The following is a 20,559-nucleotide window of genomic DNA, read 5'->3' as shown; positions in this document are numbered from 1 at the left end:
TTCAGTTAGTGATCAGCTCCACTGTTCCCTGGAGTGCCAATCCAGGTGATAGAATTGCACAATTACTGCTTTTGCCTTATATTAAAATTGGGGAAAAACAAAACAGAAAGAACAGGAGGGTTTGGAAGTACCAACCCTGCCAGAAAAGCCGCTTATTGGGCTAGTCAGGTCTCAGAGGATAGACCCGTGTGTGCAGTCACTATTCAGAGAAAGCTGTTTGAAGGATTAGTGGATACCGGGGCTGATGGTGCTATCATCGCCTTAAATCAATGGCCCCAAAATTGGCCTAAACAAAAGCCTGTTACAGGACTTGTTGGTGTAGATACCGCCTCAGAAGTGTATCAAAGTGCCAGGATTTTACATTGTCTAGGACCTGACGATCAAGAAAGTACAGTTCAGCCTATGATCACTTCTATTCCAATTAATGTATGGGGCCTAGACTTGTTACAACAATGGCATGCAGCGATTACTATCCCAGCCTCCCAATACAGCCCCAGGAGTCAAAAAATCATGACTAAAATGGGATATCTCCCTGAAAAGGGACTAGGAAAGAATGAAGACAGCATTAAAGTCCCAATTGAGGCTGAAAAAAATCAAAAAAGAAAAGGAATAGGGTATCCTTTTTAAGAGCGGCCACTGTAGAGCCTCCAAAACCCATTCCATTAACTTGGAAAACAAAAAAAACCTGTATGGGTAAATCAGTGGCTGCTACCAAAACAAAAGCTGGAGACTTTACACTTATTAGCAAAGGAACACTTAGAAAAGGGACATACTGAGCCTTCATTTTCGCCTTGGAATTCTCGTGTGTTTGTAATTCAGAAAAAATCTGGCAGATGGCGCATGCTGACTGACTTAAGAGCCGTTAATGCTGTAATTCAACCCATGGGGGCTCTCTAACCTGGGTTGCTCTCTCCAGCCGTGATCCCCAAAGATTGGCCTTTAATTATAATTGATCTGAAGGATTTCTTTTTTACCATTCCTCTGGCAAAACAGGATTTTGAAAAATTTGCTTTTACTGTACCAGCCATAAATAATAAAGAACCAGCCACCAGGTTTCAGTGGAAAGTGTTGCCTCAGGGAATGCTTAATGGTCCAACTATTTGCCAGACTTTTGTAGCTCAAGCTCTTCAGGCAGTTAGAGACAGTTTTCAGACTCTTATATCATTCATTATGTTGATGATATTTTGTGTGCTACAGAAAGGAGAGACGTTAATTGACTGTTACACATTTCTGCAGACAAGAGGTTGCAAATACAGGACAACAGCATCTGATAAGATTCAAACCTCTACTCCTTTCCATTACTTAGAAATGCAGGTAGAGGAAAGGAAAATTAAACCACAAAAAATAGAAATGAGAAAAGACCGGCCAGGCGCGGTGGCTCACGCTTGTAATCCCAGCACTTTGGGAGGCCGAGGCGGGTGGATCACGAGGTCAGGAGATCGAGACCACGGTGAAACCCCGTCTCTATTAAAAATACAAAAAAAATTAGCTGGGCGTGGTGGCAGGCTCCTGTAGTCCCAGCTACTCGGAGAGGCTGAGGCAGGAGAATGGCGTGAACCCGGGAGGCGGAGCTTGCAGTGAGCCGAGATTGTGCCACTGCACTCCAGCCTGGGCGACAGAGCAAGACTCCGTCTCAAAAAAAAAAAAAAAAAAAAAGACACATTAAAAACATTAAATGACTTTCAAAAATTGCTAGGAGATATTAATTGGATTCAGCCAACTCTAGGCATCTCTACTTATGCCATGTTAAATTTGTTCTCTATCTTAAGAGGGGATCCAGAATTGAATAGTAAAAGAACATTAACTCCAGAGGCAACTAAAGAAATTGAATTAGTTGAAGAAAAGTTTCGGTCAGCACAAGTAAACAGAATAGATCACTTAGCCCCACTCCAACTTTTGATTTTTGCTACTGCACATTCTCCAACAGGCATTATTGTTCAAAATACAGATCTTGTGGAGTGGTTCTTCCTTCCTCATAGTACGATTAAGACTTTTACATTGAACTTGGATCAAATGGCTACATTAATTGGTCAGACAAGATTATGAATAATAAAATTGAGTGGAAGTGACCCAGATAAAATCATTGTTCCTTTAAATAAGGAACAGGTTACACAAGCCTTTATCAATTCTGGTGCATGGCAGATTGGTCTTGCTGATTTTATGGGAATTACTGAAAATCATTACCCCAAAACAAAAATCTTCCAGTTTTTAAAATTGACTACTTGGATTTTTCCTAAAATTACCAGACATAAACCTTTAGAAAATGCTCTGACGGTGTTTACTGATGGTTCCAGCAATGGAAAAGTGGCTTACACCAGGCCAAAAGAACAACTCATTGAAACTCAATATCACTGGGCTCAAAGAGCAGAGTTGGTTGCTGTCATTACAGTGTTACAGGATTTTAATCAGCCTATTAACATTGTATCGATTCTGCATATGTAGTACAGGCTACAAAGGATGTTGAGACAGCCCTCATCAAACATAGTATAGATGATCAGTTAAACCAGCTGTTTGTTACAACAAACCATAAGAAAAAGAAATTTCCCATTTTATATTACTCATATTCGAGCACATACTAATTTACCAGAGCCTTTAACTAAAGCAAATGAACAAGTTGACTTGCTAGTATCATCTGCATTCATGGAAGCACAAGAATTTCATGCCTTGACTCATGTAAATGCAACAGGACTAAAAAATAAATTTGACATCACATGGAAACAGGCAAAAAATATTGTACAACATTACACCCAGTGTCAGATTCTACGCCTGCCCACTCAAGAGGCAGGAGTTAATCCCAGAGTTCTATGTCCTAATGCGTTATGGCAAATGGAAGTCACACATGTACCTTCATTTGGAAAATTGTCATTTGTCCTTGTGACAGTTGATACTTATTCACATTTTGTATGGGCAACCTGCCAGACAGGAGAAAATACTTCCCATGTTAAAAGACATTTATTATCTTGTTTTGCTGTCATGGGAGTTCCAGAAAAAATTAAAATGGATAATGGGCCTGGATACTGTAGTAAAACATTTCAAAAATTCTTAAATCAGTGGAAAATTACACATACAACAGAATCCCTTGTAATTCCCAAGGACAGGCCATAATTGAAAAAACCAATAGAACACTCAAAGCTCAATAGATTAAACAAAAAAAGGAAAAAGTAAGGAGTATAATACTCCCCAGATGCAACTCAATCTAGAACTCTATACTTTAAATTTTTTAAACATTTATAGAAATCAGACCACTACTTCTGCAGAATAACATTGTACTGGTAAAAAGAACAGCCCACATGAAGGAAAACTGATTTGGTGGAAAGACAACAAAAATAAGACATGGGAAATAGGGAAGGTGATAACATGGGAGAGAGGCTTTGCTTGTGTTTCACCAGGAGAAAATCAGCTTCCTATGTGGATACCCACTAGACATTTAAAGTTCTACAGTGAACCCATTTGAGATGCAAAGAAAAGCGCTTCCGCGGAGACAAAAAACCCTCAATTGAGCATCATCGAGTCGCCAGGTAAACAAAATGGTGATATCAGAACAGATGAAGTTGCCATCCACCAAGGAAGCGGAGCCACCGACTTGGGCCCAATGAAAGAAGCTGACACAGTTAGCTAAAAAAGCCTAAAGAACACAAGGGTAACGCGAACTCCAGAGAATATGCTGCTTACAGCTTCGATTATTGTATCAATGGTAGCAAGTCTGCACATGTCTGCAGGAGCAGCTGCAACTAATTATACTTACTGTGCCTATGTGCCTTTCCCTCCCTTAATTTGGGCAGTCACATGGATGGATAATCCTATTGAAGTATATGTTAATAATAGTGCATGGGTACCAGGCCCCACAGATGATCGTTGCCCTGCCCAACCTAAAGGAGAAGGAATGATGATAAATGTTTCCACTGGGTATCATTATCCTCCTACTTGCCTAGGGAAGACACCAGGATGTTTAATGCCTACAACCCAAAATTGGTTGGTAGAAGTACCTACTGTCAGTGCCACCAGTAAATTTACTTATCACATGGCAAGTGGAATGTCACTCGGGCCACAGAAAAATAATTTAGAGGACGCTTCTTATCAAAGATCATTAAAATCTAGGCCTAAGGGGAAGCCTTGCCCCAAGGAAATTCCCAAAGAATCAGAAAGCCCAGAAGCCTTAGTTTGGGAAGAATGTGTGGCTAATACTGCGGTGGTATGACAAAACAATGAATTTGGAACTATTATAGACTGGGCCCATCGAGGCCAATTATATTGTAATTGTATGGGGCAAACTCACTCATGTTCACAGGCCCCATCCATCTGGCCCATTAATCTGGCCTATGATAGTGATTTAATTTGAAAGGCTGGACCAGGTTTGTAGAAGGTTAGAATCACCCTATCCATGGAAATGGGGTGAAAAGGGAATTTCATCACCTTGACCAAAGTTAGTTAGTCCTGTTACTGGTCCTAAACATCCAAAATTATGGAAGCTTACTGTGGCCTCGCACCACATTAGAATTTGGTCTGGAAATCAAGTTATAGAAACAAGAAATTGTAAGCCATATTATACTATCAACCTAAATTCCAATCTGACAATTCCTCTACAAAGTTGTGTAAAACCCCCTTATATGCTAGTTACAGAAAACATAGTTATTAAACCAGATTCCCAAACTATAACCTGTGAAAATTGTATATTGTTTACTTGCATTGATTCGACTTTTAATTGGCAGCGCCATATTCTGCTAGTGAGGGCAAGAGAAGGTGTGTGGATCCCTGTGTCCATGGACCGACAGTGGGCGGCTTCGCCATCTTCCATATTTTAACGGAAGTGTTAAAAGGAATTCTACCTAGATCCAAAAGATACATTTTTACTTTGATTGCAGTGATTATGGGCCTTATTGCAGTCACAGCTATTGCTGCGGCTGCTGGAATTGCTTTACACTCCTCTGTTCAAACTGCAGAACATGTAAATGATTGGCGAAAGAATTCCTCAAAATTGTGGAATTCTCAGACCCAAATAAATCAAAAATTGGCAAACCAAATTAATGATCTTAGACAAACTGTCAATTGGCTGGGAGATAGGCTCATGAGCTTGGAATATCTTTTTCAGTTGCAGTGCGACTGGAATATGTCAGATTTTTGTATTAATCCTGAGCCTATAATGAGTCTGAGCATCACTGGGACATGGTTAGACGCCATCTACAAGGAAGAGAAGATAATCTTACTTTAGATATTTCAAAATTAAAAGAAGGAAATTTTGAGGCATCGAAAGCCCATTTAAATTTGGGAACTGAAGCAATCGTGAAATCTGCTGATGGCCTCACAAATCTTAACCGTCACTTGGTTAAAAACCATCAGAAGTTTCACTATTGTAAATTTCGTACTAATCCTTGTATGCCTGTTCTGTCTGTTGTTAGTCTACAGGTGTATCCAGCAGCTCCGAAGAGACAGCGACCAGCAAGAACAGGCCATAATGACGATGGCAGTTTTGTCAAAAAGGGGGATATGTAGGGAAAAGAGAGATCAGACTGTTACTGTGTCTACGTAGAAAAGGAAGACATAAGAAACTACATTTTGATCTGTACCCTGAACAATCGTTTTGCCTTGAGATGCTGTTAATCTGTAACTTTAGTCCCAACCTTGTGCTCACAGAAACATGTGTTGTATGGAATCAAGGTTTAAGGGATCTAGGGCTGTGCAGGATGTGCCTTGTTAACAATATGTTTGCAGGCAGTATGCTTGGTAAAAGTCATTGCCAGTCTCCATTCTCGATTAACCAGGGGCACAATGCGCTGCGGGAAGCCACAGGGACCTCTGCCCAGGAAAGCTGGGTATTGTCCAAGGTTTCTGCCCACTGAGACAGACTGAGATATGGCCTCGTGGGACGGGAAAGACCTGACCGTCCCCCAGCCTAACACCCGTGAAGGGTCTGTGCTGGGGAGGATTAGTAAAAGAGGAAGGCCTCTTGTGGTTGAGATAAGAGGAAGGCCTCTGTCTCCTGCATGCCCCTGGGAATGGAATGTCTCGGTATAAAACCCGATTGTACATTCGTTCTATTCTGAGATAGGAGAAAACTGCCCTGTGGCTGGAGGTGAGATATGCTGGTGGCAATGCTGCTCTGTTATTCTTTACTACACTGAGACGTTTGGGTGGAGAGAGGCATAAATCTGGCCTACGTGCACATCCAGGCGTAGTACCTTCCCTTGAACTTATTTGTGACACAGATTCCTTTGCTCAGTGTTTTCTTGCTGACCTTCTCCCCACTATCACCCTGTTCTCTGCTGCATTCCCCTTGATGAGATAGTGAAAATAATAATCAGTAAATACTGAGGGAACTCAGAGACTGGGGCCGGTGCAGGTCCTCTGTATGCTGAGTGCCGGTCTCCTAGGCCCACTGTTCTTTCTCTATACTTTGTCTCTGTGTCTTATTTCTTTTCTCAGTCTCTCGTCCCACCTGACGAGAAATACCCGCAGGTATGGAGGGGCAGGCCACCCCTTCAAAATTCTTTATTATACGACATTCAATATGGTCAGTTTCCTCCAGACTGGCTTCTCAAGCTCTTACCAAGTGCCCCCTACCCCAACTTTTTTTTTTTGACAGAGTCTCTGTTGCTCAGGCTAGAGTGCAGTGGAACAATCTTGGCTCACTGCAGCCTCGACCTCCTGGGCTCAAGTGATCCTCCAGCCTCAGCCTTCCGAGTAGCTGGAACTACTGGTGTATGCCACCACATCCAGCTAATTTTTGTTTTTCGGGGGGTCTCACTATGTTGCCCAGGTTGGTCTTGAACTCCTGGGTTCAAATGATCCTCCTGCCTTGGCCTCTCCCAAAGTGCTGGGATTATAGGCGTGAGCCACTGCACCCGGCCTACCCCAACTTTTTATTTTGACAAGTTTCAAACCCTCACGTGGATTCACTAATTCTTAGCAATTTTGCCACATTTGCTTTCTCTCTGTCATCATGACACGTCACCTTTAAATACTTCAGAATGTATCTGCTATGAACAAGGTAATTCCCACACATAAGCACAATTATCACACTTGATAAATTTAACATTGATATATCGCTGTCATCTAATATATGGATCATATTCAAATTTCCCTAAGGGTAAAATGTCCTTTAGAGCTGATCTCCCCTACACAATCTTGCATCTAATCCAGGATCACTCATTGTATTTATTTATTTATATTTTATTTTATTTTTGGAGACAGAGTTTCGCTCTGTCTCCCAGTCTGAAGTGCTGGCAATCATAGCTCAGTGCAACCTCCACCTCCCCGGGTTCAAGCGATTCTTTGACCACTGCCTCCAGAATAGCTGGGACTACAGGTGCCCACCACCATGCTTGGCTATTTTTTTTTTTTTTGGTATTTTTAGTAGAGATGGGGTTTTGCTACATTGCCCAGGCTGGTCTTGAATTCCTGAGTTCAAGCAATCCGCCCACCTCGGCCTCCCAAAGTGCTGGGATTAAAGGCATGAACCACTGTCTCTGGCCTGTATTTATTTTTTATGTCTCCTTTAATCTGGGGTAGTTCTTAGCTTTTTCTTTATCTTTTATAACAATGACATCTGTAAAGTGTCCGGACCAATCATTTTGCAGAATCTCTCTCACTTTGGTCTCTATTTCCTCAAGACTAGGTGGTGAGTGAACATTTTTTGGGCATTTTGGGGAGGACTACTACAGAAGATATGTTGTATCCTTCCCAGTGCATCACATCAGGAGGCACACAAGGCCAGTTTGTCCTATTAAGTTTTTTTTTTTTGAGACTGAGTCTCACTCTGTTGCCCAGGCTGGAGTGCAGTGGTGTGATCTCAGCTCACTGCAACCTCCCCGCCTCCTGGGTTCAAGCAATTCTCCTGCCTCAGCCTCCCAAGTAGCTGGGATTACAGGTGCACACCACCATGCCTGACTAATTTGTTGTATTTTTAGTAGAGATGGGGTTTTGCCATGTTGGCCAGGCTGGTCTCAAACTCCTGATCTCAGGTGACCTGCCCACCTCAGCCTCCCAAAGTGCTGGGATTACAGGTGTGAGACACCACGTCTGGCCATTAAGCTTTGATTCTTTGATTAAGGTGATGTTCACCAGATAAGTCTAGCTTTTGATACTTTTTTTTTTTTTGAGACAGAGTTTTGCTTTGTCACCGAGGGTAGAGTGCAGTGGTGCAATCTCAGCTCACTGCAACCTCTGCCTCCCGGGTTCAAGGGATTCTCCTGCCTCAGCCTCCTGAGTAGCTGGGATTATAGGCGCGTGCCACCACACCCAGCTGATTTTTGTATTTTTAGTAGAGATGGGGGTTGCACCATGTTGGTCAGGCTGGTCTCAAACTCCTGACCTCGAGATCCACCTGCCTCCGCCTCCCAAAGTGCTGGGATTACAGGTGTGAGCCACCGTGCCCGGCCACTTTTGATAATTTAAAAACCTGACTTTCCGAGCAGTCAGAGCAGCTGTAGCACATCTGACCTGCTTTCACCTTCTATCTTCTCTGGGACCAGCAAGAATTGAAGGATGGCAGGAAGTGTGAAAAAAGTGGTGAGGCTCTGGCTCGGTGCGGTGGCTCACACCTGTAATCCCTGCACTTGGGAAGGCCGAGGCGGGTGCATCACTTGAGGTCAGGAGTTCGAGACCAGCCTAGCCAACATGGTGAAACCCTGTTTCTACTAAAAATACAAAAATTAGCTGGGCTTGGTGGCCTACACCTGTAGTCCCAGCTACTAGGGAGGCTGAGGCACTAGGGACCCTGTGGATCGCTTGAACCCAGGAGGCAGAGGTTGCAGTGCGCTGAGATCGCGCCACTGCACTCTGGCCTGGGTGACAGAGTGAGACTCCGTCTAAAACAACACAAAACAAAACAATAATAATAACTAAAAGAGTAGCGTGGCTTGGTGGCGGTGTCACTCCTGAGGCCCCTGGGAACAACTCTACGGTTATGCTTTGTCCCGTGCTGCGGAGCCTAGGATGGGGATTATCCCCCGCCATGCGTTGTATCTGAATCCTTGTACGCGCGCCCGTGGGTGTGCATGAAAATGGGCACGTGCGCAGTGCCTATGCATGTATGGGTCTTTTTGCCCGCAGCGGCGCTTCCGCAGGCATGTTCTGTCCTGTGCTAGCCTTCAAGTTTTGGCGCGTCCGTCCCTTTTTCTTCTTCTTTGGCGCGTCCGTTGGGCACTCTGGGTTTGGCTAAATTGTGGACGCTTCTAAAGCGTTTCTGCAGGGAGCTGGTCAGAATTCTCAAGTGCTCCCCCAGTTCTGGGCCGGCTTGGTACGGTCTACAGCCCCCCTTTCCTTTCCCCACCTGCCCCATGGTGGTTGCACCCATTCCGCCCGGAAGTGCTCGCTTCCTCGCACTGCACGCCGGTGAGGCTTCGCGACCCGAAATGGAGCGTCCCCGCAGTCCCCGATGCTCGGCCCCGGCCCCAGCCTCAGCTTCGGTTACCCTGGCGCAGCTCCTGCAGCTGGTCCAGCAGGGCCGGGAACTCCCGGGCCTGGAGAGACGCCACATCGCGGCGATCCACGGCGAACCCACAGCGTCCCGGCTCCCGCGGAGGCCCAAGCCCTGGGAGGCCGCGGCTTTGGCTGAGTCCCTTTCCTCTCCAACCCTCAGGATAGGAACGGCCCCGGCGGAGCCTGGCTTGGCTGAGGCAGCGACTGCACCTTCTTCATGGCATACAGTGGGCTCCTGAGGTTCCAGGTCCTTTGCGGCGGCGATCTGGAGGGCGTGGCTACAGGACCCCGGATGCCATTCCGTTACTCATCTTTTATGCTTTCGTCCTGACCTGTCTCAACTGGACTTGCTCCTGCAATCACCATGGGGGTTTTGCATTTGCATTTCTGGACCATGTTACAGTTAAGAAAAATCCTGTTTCAGCCCTTATATGTAACAAAATATGTAATAAAATATTTTATAATGTAACTTGGCCCCAGAATGATTTTGAAGATACATTAAAGGAAAGCCCAAAGCATTTAAAAAAGCCAACCAAGGAAGACTAAAATCTTGGCTCTTGGAATCAGCTGGATCAGGCAAGGGGCGAGAGAATTGAGCATTAGAAAGGCTCCCACAGCCACCCTGAAATCAGTCCTTTTATGTTAAAATCAGTCCTTTTATGTTAAACAGGCCACCTGGCTCAGTGCACCTACTTACTCAACACTAATTTTACTTTCTCTACAAAAGTTAGAATGTACCTGGTACGTGCTGACATGGGCATACCCTAACCCATAGATGATGTAACAGGTCTACCATTTCTCAAAGGATTGTCTCACAACTTGTTCAACGAATTAGTTATGTCATGGTACATATATAAGTGCACAATTTTTGTAACATCTTTTATTTGTATACAATTATAAATTACAAACGTTTTATTAGGATTTTTATTTTTTTAATTTATTTTTAGTCAACTTACTCGCCTTTTATTTACCAGCAGTTTGCTCTGACAGAATAAATTACAAAATACTGTTTTGCTTAATCCTTTTAACCATCATGTCAGGCACACAGGTTGGAGGATATTAGCTCCCATTTTATGGACAGAGTAGAAACACTGTACCCATATTTAGTGTAAGGCAGAGCTGGGATATAAGCCTTGGGCTTCCATAGTCACAGCTGCTTTTTTCCATAACTTTGTAATACATCATTTTAAATGTGATTTCACAATGTTTTATAGTATAAGAACATCTATAGCATCTCTTCTTGGCAGGTAACCTCTGGAGAGAACCGATCTAATTACCTCATACGCTGGCACCTTTTTTTTTGAGAGAGTTTTGTTTTTGTTGCCCAGGCTGGAGTGCAATGGCGTGATCTCGGCTCACTGCAACCTCCGCCTCCCTGGGTTCAAGCAATTCGCTTGCCTCAGCCTCCCAAGTAGCTGGGATTACAGGCATGCACCACCACGCCCGGCTAATTTTGTATCTTTAGTAGAGACAGAATTTCTCCATGTTGGTCAGGTTGGTCTCGAACTCCTGACCTCAGGTGATCCGCCTGCCTCAGCCTCCTGAAGTGTTGGGATTATAGATGTGAGCCACCATGCCCAGCCTAAGCTGGCATGTTTTAAGGCAGTTACATCTCTAACTTGATTTACCAGCTATGCTTCAGGGTCCAAGGAGCCAAAATTGCAGCCAAACTGATCTGAAAGGACCAGAGAATAGAATGGTCAAGCATGTTTCTAAGTTTAACCTAGGCCTGGCACATCCTTGCCAATTGCTCAGATGGCAAGTGAGGAGCAACTAAGTGAAGAGAATAGCAGGAAGACCCACTTGGGGAGAACACTGATGAAAAACACAAGCAGTATCAGACCCACTGTTTTCAGGATTAAAATCCCCAGATGCCCAGTTATTGGTCTACTATCTACTATGTCACTACCAGTAGGACAAAAGGCAATACTTCTGAAGACTAGAATATGCAAGGAAAAAATTAAGGTGCCAGCTTGTCTGGGGCCTACCGAGCCAAACAGTGATAATTTCATCCATGCCAAACAAAATTGTTCATTCCTTCCTGATTTGGGTTTTAAGGAAGCATGCTGATCATCAGAGAAACCAGGCAATTCTATCCTGAAGCCCAGGGGAAGAAATGATGGGGATTTCTGAGTTATAGATGGTGCAGGGGGTAACACTATCTGCCACCATGAAGGGAAAAATCTATCTTGGTAAACTTTGGTCTTCTATAGGACATGGAACCAGAGTAGCAAAATCAGGGCCTGTGTGACCGATCCTGATTAAGAGCAAGACTTCCTCACATAAGGTACACAAGGGCCAGGCGCAGTTGCTCATGCCTGTAATCCCAGCACTTTGGGAGGCCCAGGCTTGTGGATCACTTGAGGTCAGGAGTTTGAGACCAGCCTGGCCAACATGGTGAAACTCTGTCTCTGCCTCTACTAAAAATACAAAAAATAGCTGGGCGTGGTGGTACATGCACATAATCCCAGCTGATCGAGGGGCTGAGGCAGAATCACTTCAACCCAGGAGGTGGAGGCTGCAATGAGCCGAGATCACTCCACTGCACTCCAGCCTGGGCAACAGGGTGAGACTTCAAAGAGAAGAACAAAACCCGTAAGATGCACAGGTATCTGAGAAGGGTCTAAACATCCTAGAACTGCAAGCAAAATTTTGAGTGTATACATGTTTTCCTGGCGAAGGGGTCCTCATTCTCAAATCCTGAGCTTTCAGGAAAAAGTATTAAGCCAGTTTCAGGTTACAATTCAAAAGCCACCAGATACACTTAGAGCCAGTTAAGTTTGAGAGCTCTCAAAGCCATCGCTGAAAAGTTGGAACACAGACTCACAGCAGAGACAAGTGAACATTTACTTTTATGCCTTTCTTCCTATGTTTATTTCAAGTCTTTTTCAAAACAAGGCCCCAGGACTCTCCAGATTCAATTACGTCCTTGGGCTTGGTCGACTGCTGCAGGAGTCTTAGGGAGCCTTGTACAAATGCTACAGTGACTCATTTACCAACATTAAACCCTAGGATAGATGCAACGAAGCAGGACTCCTTCCTCCATGGAATGTGCCAATTTCAGACGACGTAGCACCCAATGTAGAAAACGCTGGAATTTTTCCTTGGAACTAGACTGTGATGAGAGGTGCTTGACATGAACGTAAGCTACTGTCTTTTCTTTCCTTTGAGACGGAGTTTCACTTGTTGCCCAGGCTGGAGTACAATGGCGTGATCTCGGCTCACTGCAACTTCTGCCTCCCAGGTTTGAGCGATTCTCCTGCCTCAGCCTCCTGAGTAGCTGGGATTACAGGCACACGCCACCATGCCAGACTAATTTTTGTATTTTTAGTAGAGACGGCATTTCTCCATGTTGGTCAGGCTGGTCTCGAACTCCCAACCTCGGGTGATCTGCCTGCCTCAGCCTCCCAAAGTGTTGGGATTACAGGCATGAGCCACCACGCCCGGCCAGCTACTGTCTTTTCTTTGACCCTTCCTTTCCAGTTTTTGAAGATAAAGCAGGAAATGATCTTCTCTGAAGATACTTGATAAAAATTCCCAAAACAACAAAACACATGCTTCCACTTCATTGATAAAAAATTTACTGCAGTTTGGCACCTAAGAGTATGACAACAGCAATAAAAAGTAATTTCAAAGAGTTAAGATTTCTTCAGCAAAACAGATGATTCACATCTTCAAGTCCTTTTTGAAATCAGTTATTAATATTATTATTTCCCCATTTCCATCTAAATGACTGCAGCAATACAGTTTTTTGTTTTGTTTTGTTTTGTTTTTTTTTTTTTGAGACGGAGTCTCGCTGTCGCCCAGGCTGGAGTGCACGGGCGCGACTTGGCTCACTGCAATCTCTGCCTCCTGGGTTCAAGTGATTTTCCTGCCTCAGCCTCTCGAGTAGCTGGGACTACAAGCACGTGCCACCACCCCCAACTCATTTTTGTATTTTTAGTAGAGACAGGGTTTCACCATGTTGGCCAGGATGGTCTCAATCTCCTGACCTCATGGTCTGCCCGCCTTGGCCTCCCAAAGTGCTAGGATTACAGGCATGAGCCACCGCGCCCGGCCAGCAATACAGTTTTTAGTTACTCGACATCTTTAAGCCTATAACTCCTAGGCTATGCATAGCCCCATGTCCTAATCAGGCATTCACTGATCCCAGCAGGTCATCTATTTGTACCAACCTCCTCTTTCCTCCCAATCTCAAGGTTACTCTTAAATACTAGTAAATGCAAAAAGAACTTATAAAGTGGCAAGGCATGGCCCATCAAAAGTCGGCCCAAGGGCAGTTTTCAGCCCTGCCTCACCTGGGTCTAGTTCAGCTGGCGGATGAGCTGATTGATGCGTTCACCCCGATAGCCAGGTGTGCCCATCTCCTTGAGGAAGCCCACTCTATTTTTGGTAGCATGACGGGCCACTGAGAGGTGGAAAGGGCGCAAGAACCATGAGATCTCCTGGAAATGCTTCCCTGGGAAGGCAATTTCATGAATGAGGTCTTCCAAGCAAATGACGCCAAACTTCCCTAAGAAACACAAAAGCACAGATTCCTTTATTTAACATGTATCCAGCATATACTAAGCTGGGCACTCTGGCAGACTCTTGGCACCCCAAGAAGAATACAACCTGAAACTCACATCAAAGCTTCAAAGACCCTGGCTTTCTGCCCCAGCTGACCCCTAAGTTGTAGCACTCACCCAGGTGCTCCTCAATCACTGTGTTGTCTGTCAGAGGGATGGTCTTATTCTTGACCTTGGCTTGTCCACGTTTCAAAATGAGTTCTCGGACAGACTTCAGATTTGGAAATCTATGTAGGAAAATAAAGCACGGTTTTCACCAGCACCTGGCACACTATATATCAGTCCTACAGCCTGGCTGAGGAGAGGTTGGAGACGTTCTCCCACACACTCACTTCTCCCAACGAGCAAGTGTTCTGCAATCACATTCCAGCTGAAATGCTTGGAAATACTCCTGACAAAGAACCGATGTGACCCCACTTACATAATTAGAAATTTAAATTTATGGATGTAAATGTTCACCAGGGAAAATATCGCCAACAAAAACAAAACAGAAACCATGTCCTAGCTTACCTTAGGGGATAGGACTCTGGCCTTAGGTGACCCTCTACTCAAGATGGTGCAAGAGTTGGAAATAAAATCCAAGTTTTTGTTGGGTTTCAATGTTTGAGGAATACTACTTTTTTTTTTTTGAGATGGAGTCTTGCTCAGTCGCCCAGGCTGGAGTGCAGTGGCGCGATCTCGGCTCACTGCAAGCTCCACCTCCCAGGTTCATGCCATTCTCCTGCCTCAGCCTCCCGAGTAGCTGGGACTATAGGCACCGGGCTAATTTTTTTTTGTATTTTTAGTAGAGACCGGCTTTCACCATGTTAGCCAGGATGCTCTCGATCTCCTGACCTCGTGATCCACCGCGTCTGGCTTTTTTTTTTTTTTTTGAGACAGTCTTGCTGTCGCCAGGCTAGATTGCAGTGGCGCAATCTCAGCTCAATGCAACCTCCGCCTCATGGATTCAAGCGCTTCTCCTGCCTCAGCCTCCCAAGTACCTGGGACTACAGGCACACACCACCATGCCTGGCTAATTTTTTTTGTATTTTAGTAGAGACAGGGGTTTCACCATGTTGGCCAGGATGGTCTCAATCTCCTGACCGTGTGATCCACTCCTGGCCATGTGATCCACTCGCCTCGGCCTCCCAAAGTGCTAAGATTACAGACATGAGCCAGTGTGGCCGGAATACTACTCTTACATAAGCACTGCCTTTAGCTCTGCTTTAAGACTTCCAAGAACCAATCTCTCCTTGACCCAGCCTTAGCCTATGACTGAACCAGCCCTACTATGGTACTGTTCAGACCCTCCCTACCCCGTGTCCCATGGCTGTTACAGCTACCCACTGATTTCAGGTTGACTGTGGTCACAGCAAAATGTCCCTTCTACAGCAACCTGAGCACTGGAGAGCAATACCCGGTGCACCCTGACACACTCAAATAGAAATCTAATGTGAATTCACATGGAAAACCTTACTTACCCCCAGGTCACATAAGGTTCCACTATACGTAGCATTTTTAGATTCTGGGGGGTGACTTTTACAAAGACACCACTAAAAATTTTCTTTAAGCGAAGTCTTGCAATGGTTCTCTGCACCAGTAAACTCACGCCATCAATCCTGAAATGAACAGCAACAGAAGTCAGACAGACTCCCTCCAGTTTGTCAGTCCAGCAAGCACAACATGCGAGGTCACTACACTGGGTAATCTGGAATAAGACACACAGACTATGCCTTAAAGAGCTCAGTTTAGTGGGAGGCGGTTATGAAAACAGATCCTTTTCATGATGTGGAGCAATGCCTGGAATGCTATGGAACTTGAACTTGCATTTCAGGGGTAGGGGGCGTGGTGGTATGTAGGTCTACACATGTTCAGCTAAGGAAGCTGGATGTGCTTCTATGGGCAGTAAAAGCTACCAAAGATTTTAAGCAGAAGAGACGAGACCAGATTTCTTTCTGACAATCACCAAGGGCAGTGTATGGGACAGATCACAGTATGACACTAGAGGCAAGGAAATCCAGGAGGAAGGTTAATACAATAGTTCAGGAAAAATATGAGCAGTGGTAGAGGGCTACAAAAGACAGAGCTCATCAACATGCAAAAGCCACTGGTTTGAGTGATTGGGTAGGAGAAACAGCAAGAAGTAGAGTTGTACATGGGGTGGGCAGGGGGTTGGGAAAGTTCCACTAAATGAGGAAAAATGTCTCCCCTTCACTGAATATGCTTCATCCACTCAGCCTTGTTTCAGTTCCTAGAATGATGCCTTGCTTTCCCCACCTCAGGACTTCAGTACGTATGCCTGGAAAGTCTCCCAACACTGGTGAACGCCTTTCACATGTGTCGGGTCTCAGGTTGAAGTTCCTGCTTTAGAGAGGGTGTCCTCAACCCCCTCTCCCTAGTGAGCACTTTACCCTCATAGCACTTATTTTCAAGCCCATCTGTCTGAGGTCTTCCAAATATTGCAGACTAAATTGTGCTCAACCCTGACATCCTAGCACGATTTGCCTGAGTGGCTTGGGGCCTATTATCTCCCTAGAAAGGGGTCTAAACCTTAAGCAACAGTTTGCCCCAGCCTCATGCAATTAGAAAGACACCAGTTCCTTACCTTTCGATACGTACAACAAAGGCCAAGGAATGTTTATCTGGCAATTCCAAGGCATGAGGTTTCACTTCTAGTCGTCTGAGACGCACCTTGTCACGTATCTGCCGCCAGGAATCATGTAGGAATGATTCCAGTCGCTTAAACCTGAGCCCTTTTCCTTTCTTCTGCTACAGAGAAGACAGACCATCATCATCATCTTGTGCCTCCATATATTTTTACTTTTAGAACAGTAATTCATGAGTGACAACTGATAGAGCTTATTTCCCCGTGTTCTACAATGCGAAACAAAGCAACATTCTCTATTTTCATATAAAGGAAAAATGAGAAACCAAAGTAAAGGTGGAGTTGAGGGAACTTGGGAATTACTGGGAAAAATAATTAACAAACAAAAAATTAGTTTACATATTAATCAATGTTTACTAACAAAGTTTCCTTAAACTCAACTCCAGCATTTGCCTGCAGGTGTTAAATATTTGCTAAACGTAGACATAAACCATATACACTTGGCGCTTTTCATCTGTGATTCAACCAACCCCAGATGGAAAATACTTTGGAGGGGAATATACACAGTGGCTCACCCTGTAGTCCCAGATACTTAGGAGGCTGAGGCGGGAGGTTCTCTTGAACCCAGGAATTCAAGGCTGCAATGAGCTATGATCCTGCCACTGCACTCTAGCCTGGGTAACACAAGACCTCACTTCTTTTTTTTTTCTTTTTTTTTTTTTTTTGAGATGGGGTCTCAGTCTGTCGCCCAGGCTGGAGTGCAGTGATATGATCTCGGCTCACTGCAACCTCTGCCTCCTGGGTTCAAGCAATTTTCCTGCCTCAGCCTCCCAAGTAGCTGGGATTACAGGCATGCGCCACCACACCAGGCTAATTTTTGTATTTTTAGTAGAGACAGGGTCACCTTGTTGGTCAGGCTGCTCTCGAACTCCTGACTTCAGGAGATCCACCTGTCCTCAGCCTCCCATAGTGCTGGGATAAAAGGCGTGAGTTTCCACACCTGGCCAAAGACCCCATTTTTTTTTTTTTTTTTTGAGACAGGGTCTTGCTCCGTCACCCAGGCTGGAGTGCAGTGGCACAATCTCAGCTCACTGCAACCTCCGCCTCCCGGGTTCAAGCGATTCTCCTGCCTCAGCCTCCTGATTAGCTAGGATTACAGGCGCATGCCACAGTGCCCGTCTAATTTTTTGTATTTTTAGTAGAGATGGGGTTTCACCATGTTGGCCAGGCTGGTCTTGAACTCCTGACCTCAAGTAATCTGCCCGCCTCAGCCTCCCAAAGTGTTGGGATTACAGACGTGAGCCACTGTGCCCAGCTGACCTCACTCTTTAAAAAAAAAAAAAAAAAAAAATTCAGGGGAAAAATGGAAAATAACAGTAAAAAGTAATACAAATTTTTAAAATACATTATGTACACTGTATTAGCTATCAGTAATACAGGCCAGGCAGGGTGGCTCAGGCCTGTAATCCCAGCACTTTGGAAGGCCGGTGGGTAGATCACTTGAGGCCAGGAGTTTGAGACCAGCATGGCCAACACGTCAAAACATCTCTACTAAAAATACAAAACCAGCTGGTGGCCGGGTGGGGTGGCTGATGCCAGTAATCGCAGCACTTTGGGAGGCTGAGGTGGGCAGATCACTTGAGTCCATGAGTTGGAGACCAGCCTGGACAACATGGTGAAACCCCGTCTCTACTAAAAATACAAAAATTAGCAGGGCATGGTGGCACATCCTTGCAATCCCAGCTACTTGGGAGGCTGAGGCAGGAGAATCGCTTGAACCCGGGAGGCGGAGGTTGTGGTAAGCCGAGATCGCATCACTGCACTCCAGCCTGGGTGACAGAATGAGACTCTGTCTCAAAAAACAAAACAAAATTAAATTAAATTTAAAAAAAAATTAGCCGGGTGTGGTGGCGCATGCCTGTAATCCTAGCTACTTGGTTGGCTGAGGCACGAGAATTGCTTGAGCCCAGTAGGCAGAGGTTGCACTGCACTCCACTCTAGGCAATAGAGTGAGACTCTTGCCTCAAAAAAAAAAAAAAAAAAAAATTTTTTTTAAGTAATCCAGAGAGGATTTAAACTACATAGGCGGAAGGAGTATAGATTACATGCAAATACTACAACCAGTTATTTATTTATTTATTTTTTGAGACAAGAGTCTCGCTCTGTCGCCCAGGCTAGAGTGCAGTGGCACGATCTCGGCTCACTCCAACCTCCACCTCCCGGATTCATGCCATCCTCCTGCCTCAGCCTCCCGAGTAACTGGGACTACAGGCAACTGCCACTATGCCCGGCTAATTGTTCATATTTTTAGTAGAGACGGGGTTTCACCGTGTTAGCCAGGATGGTCTCCATCTCCTGACTTCGTGATCCGCCCACCTCGGCCTCCCAAAGTGCTGGGATTACAGGCGTGAGCCACCTCGCCTGGCCTACTACAACCATTTTATACAAGGGACTTCAGCAGTCTCAGATTTAGGCATCTGTGGGAGTCCTGGAACCAACCCCTTAAGGACACCGAGACACAACTATACCTGGTTTGTCAAACCGTTGGGGGGAGCTCGTCAATACCAAATATAGTCCAACACATGCTGGATAAAACTCACCAAATACAAATTCTAATTACTTTCTCTTGGTTCCCCACCATTACCTCCTTCTTTGCCAAAAGTGCCTGCTTTGCCTGGGTGGCTTTGAGGGCTTGATAAGCCTTCCTCTTTTTCAGGAGATTTTCTGGAACCAAAGGGATTTTTCTTTGCCTGATGCAGAAAATTGAGATCAGAGATAACGTTTAGAAAAGAACACTTGGCCTGGCGCGGTGGCTCAAGCCTGTAATCCCAGCACTCTGGGAGGCCGAGGTGGGTGGATCACCTGAGATCAGGAGTTCGAGACCAGCCTGACCAACATGGTGAAACCCCCGTTTCTACTAAAAATAAAAAATCAGCTGGGCGTCGTGGCGCACGCCTGTAATCCCAGCTACTCGGGAGACTGAGGCAGGAGAATCGCTTGAACCCCGGAGGTGGAGGCTGCACCGAGCCGAGATCGCGACACTGCGCTCCAGCCTGGGGGACAGAGCAAGACTCTGTCTCAAAACAAAAACAACAAAAAAGAAAACGAACATTCAACGGATTTCCAAACCAATTCAATATCCTGGGCTTTAGGGAACATTACTGTTTTCAAGTATCTGAAGAAAGATTCCCCTGAAACCTGTGGTTTCTGACTCCAGGCCTCAAAATGTACCCATAATATTCACTCATCCCCAAAGCCTCGGAAAGTAATGAACCCTTTAGCCTCTGGGTTCGTATAAGTTAACAGGGTTTCCACTGCCACAGCTCTTCATAGGCACTAGCAGCGACGAATCTATGGGGTTGGGGCGGGTGCAGGCCTATCTACAGGATTAATACTTGTCAGGCTGGGTGAATTCAACTGCGGCACTCCAGACCGCTGCCTGAGTCAATCCTCGCCTCTCCAGATAACCCGAACTTGACCGCGGTCCCCTCCCTCCTCCGCCACAGCGCTACTGCTCCTCACCCCCACCCTTTGTAAACTGTGGCCTTTTCTATTCCTAGAGCCCACAAGAATCCGCCACCGAGGCATAAACACCATGGATGGCACCGGATACGCAAGACCCCACTCCAGATATTCAAAAGCCCCAAACACTCACTCTTGCTCCGCCATCTTTCCAGCGGTACAGCTACTGATCATGCGCAACCCCACCACACGGGGAAGACAGCACGGCGCTCTGTTTACTTGACCATAGAGACGTCTGTTCTAGCTCACGCTGGAGGACCAGTCAGCGTTCACGTAGCCGCAGTGAGCCGTTGAGGTCCCGCTAACCCCGATTCCTGCCAAAAGTTGCACTGCTTCCAGGGTTTTTAGAGCCTGTGTCATTTTCAAAACCCAGCCCTTTTCTTGTAAGTTACAGTTTCATCACAAGAGGCTTGGCTGCGGACAATAAAGTGCTTCCCACGATGCACCTATGGCGTCCGCTCTAGCTAC

At 45.4% G+C, this 20,559-nt stretch overlaps 2 protein-coding genes and 1 long non-coding RNA gene across 4 annotated transcripts in view; 2 read left to right on the top strand and 1 right to left on the bottom strand.

The window, feature by feature from the left end:
• LOC115830964 overlaps positions 1–10,409 on the top strand; it is a 23,628-nt gene extending 13,219 nt beyond the window's left edge. The window contains exon 3 of the long non-coding RNA XR_004026509.1: positions 10,337–10,409. This is a non-coding gene — a long non-coding RNA (uncharacterized LOC115830964). The remainder of the gene's footprint in view (positions 1–10,336) is intronic.
• On the top strand, positions 9,180–9,886 carry C17H6orf226 (chromosome 17 C6orf226 homolog). Its single transcript, XM_003266259.4, has one exon. The coding sequence runs from the start codon at positions 9,276–9,278 to the stop codon at positions 9,654–9,656; it is 381 nt and encodes a 126-aa protein (XP_003266307.2). The 5' UTR covers positions 9,180–9,275; the 3' UTR covers positions 9,657–9,886.
• Positions 10,288–20,559, bottom strand: RPL7L1 (ribosomal protein L7 like 1). Of its 2 annotated transcripts, none has more exons than XM_030797043.1 (7): positions 20,225–20,559; positions 19,214–19,319; positions 16,570–16,733; positions 15,446–15,583; positions 14,103–14,212; positions 13,716–13,930; positions 10,288–13,014 (listed from the first exon to the last, which is right to left on the bottom strand). In XM_030797043.1, exons 1-6 carry the CDS (start codon positions 20,263–20,265, stop codon positions 13,722–13,724), a joined length of 768 nt encoding a protein of 255 aa, XP_030652903.1. In that variant the 5' UTR covers positions 20,266–20,559; the 3' UTR covers positions 10,288–13,014; positions 13,716–13,721. The 2 variants fall into 2 exon arrangements, with proteins under 2 accessions (XP_030652903.1, XP_030652904.1); XM_030797044.1 differs by having other exon boundaries at positions 12,241–13,014; positions 13,716–13,876; positions 20,225–20,303.

The sequence above is a fragment of the Nomascus leucogenys genome, chromosome 17 (assembly GCF_006542625.1).
Source record: "Nomascus leucogenys isolate Asia chromosome 17, Asia_NLE_v1, whole genome shotgun sequence".
Taxonomy (NCBI): Eukaryota; Metazoa; Chordata; class Mammalia; order Primates; family Hylobatidae; genus Nomascus; species Nomascus leucogenys.
Note: the sequence above shows the minus strand (reverse complement) of the source record. Positions and strands in the feature narration are given on the sequence as shown.

What these genes read in the sequence shown, in the direction of transcription:
- C17H6orf226 (XM_003266259.4), top strand. Translation starts at nt 9,276, where the DNA reads ATGGTGGTTGCACCCATTCCGCCCGGAAGTGCTCGCTTCCTCGCACTG.
- RPL7L1 (XM_030797043.1), bottom strand. Translation starts at nt 20,265, where the DNA reads ATGATCAGTAGCTGTACCGCTGGAAAGATGGCGGAGCAAGA. An exon ending in TTTGTTGTACGTATCGAAAG is followed by an intron (nt 15,584 to 16,569) that starts GTAAGGAACTGG and finishes TGTTCATTTCAG; the next exon opens with GATTGATGGCGTGAGTTTAC. An exon ending in GAACCTTATGTGACCTGGGG is followed by an intron (nt 14,213 to 15,445) that starts GTAAGTAAGGTT and finishes TTTCCTACATAG; the next exon opens with ATTTCCAAATCTGAAGTCTG.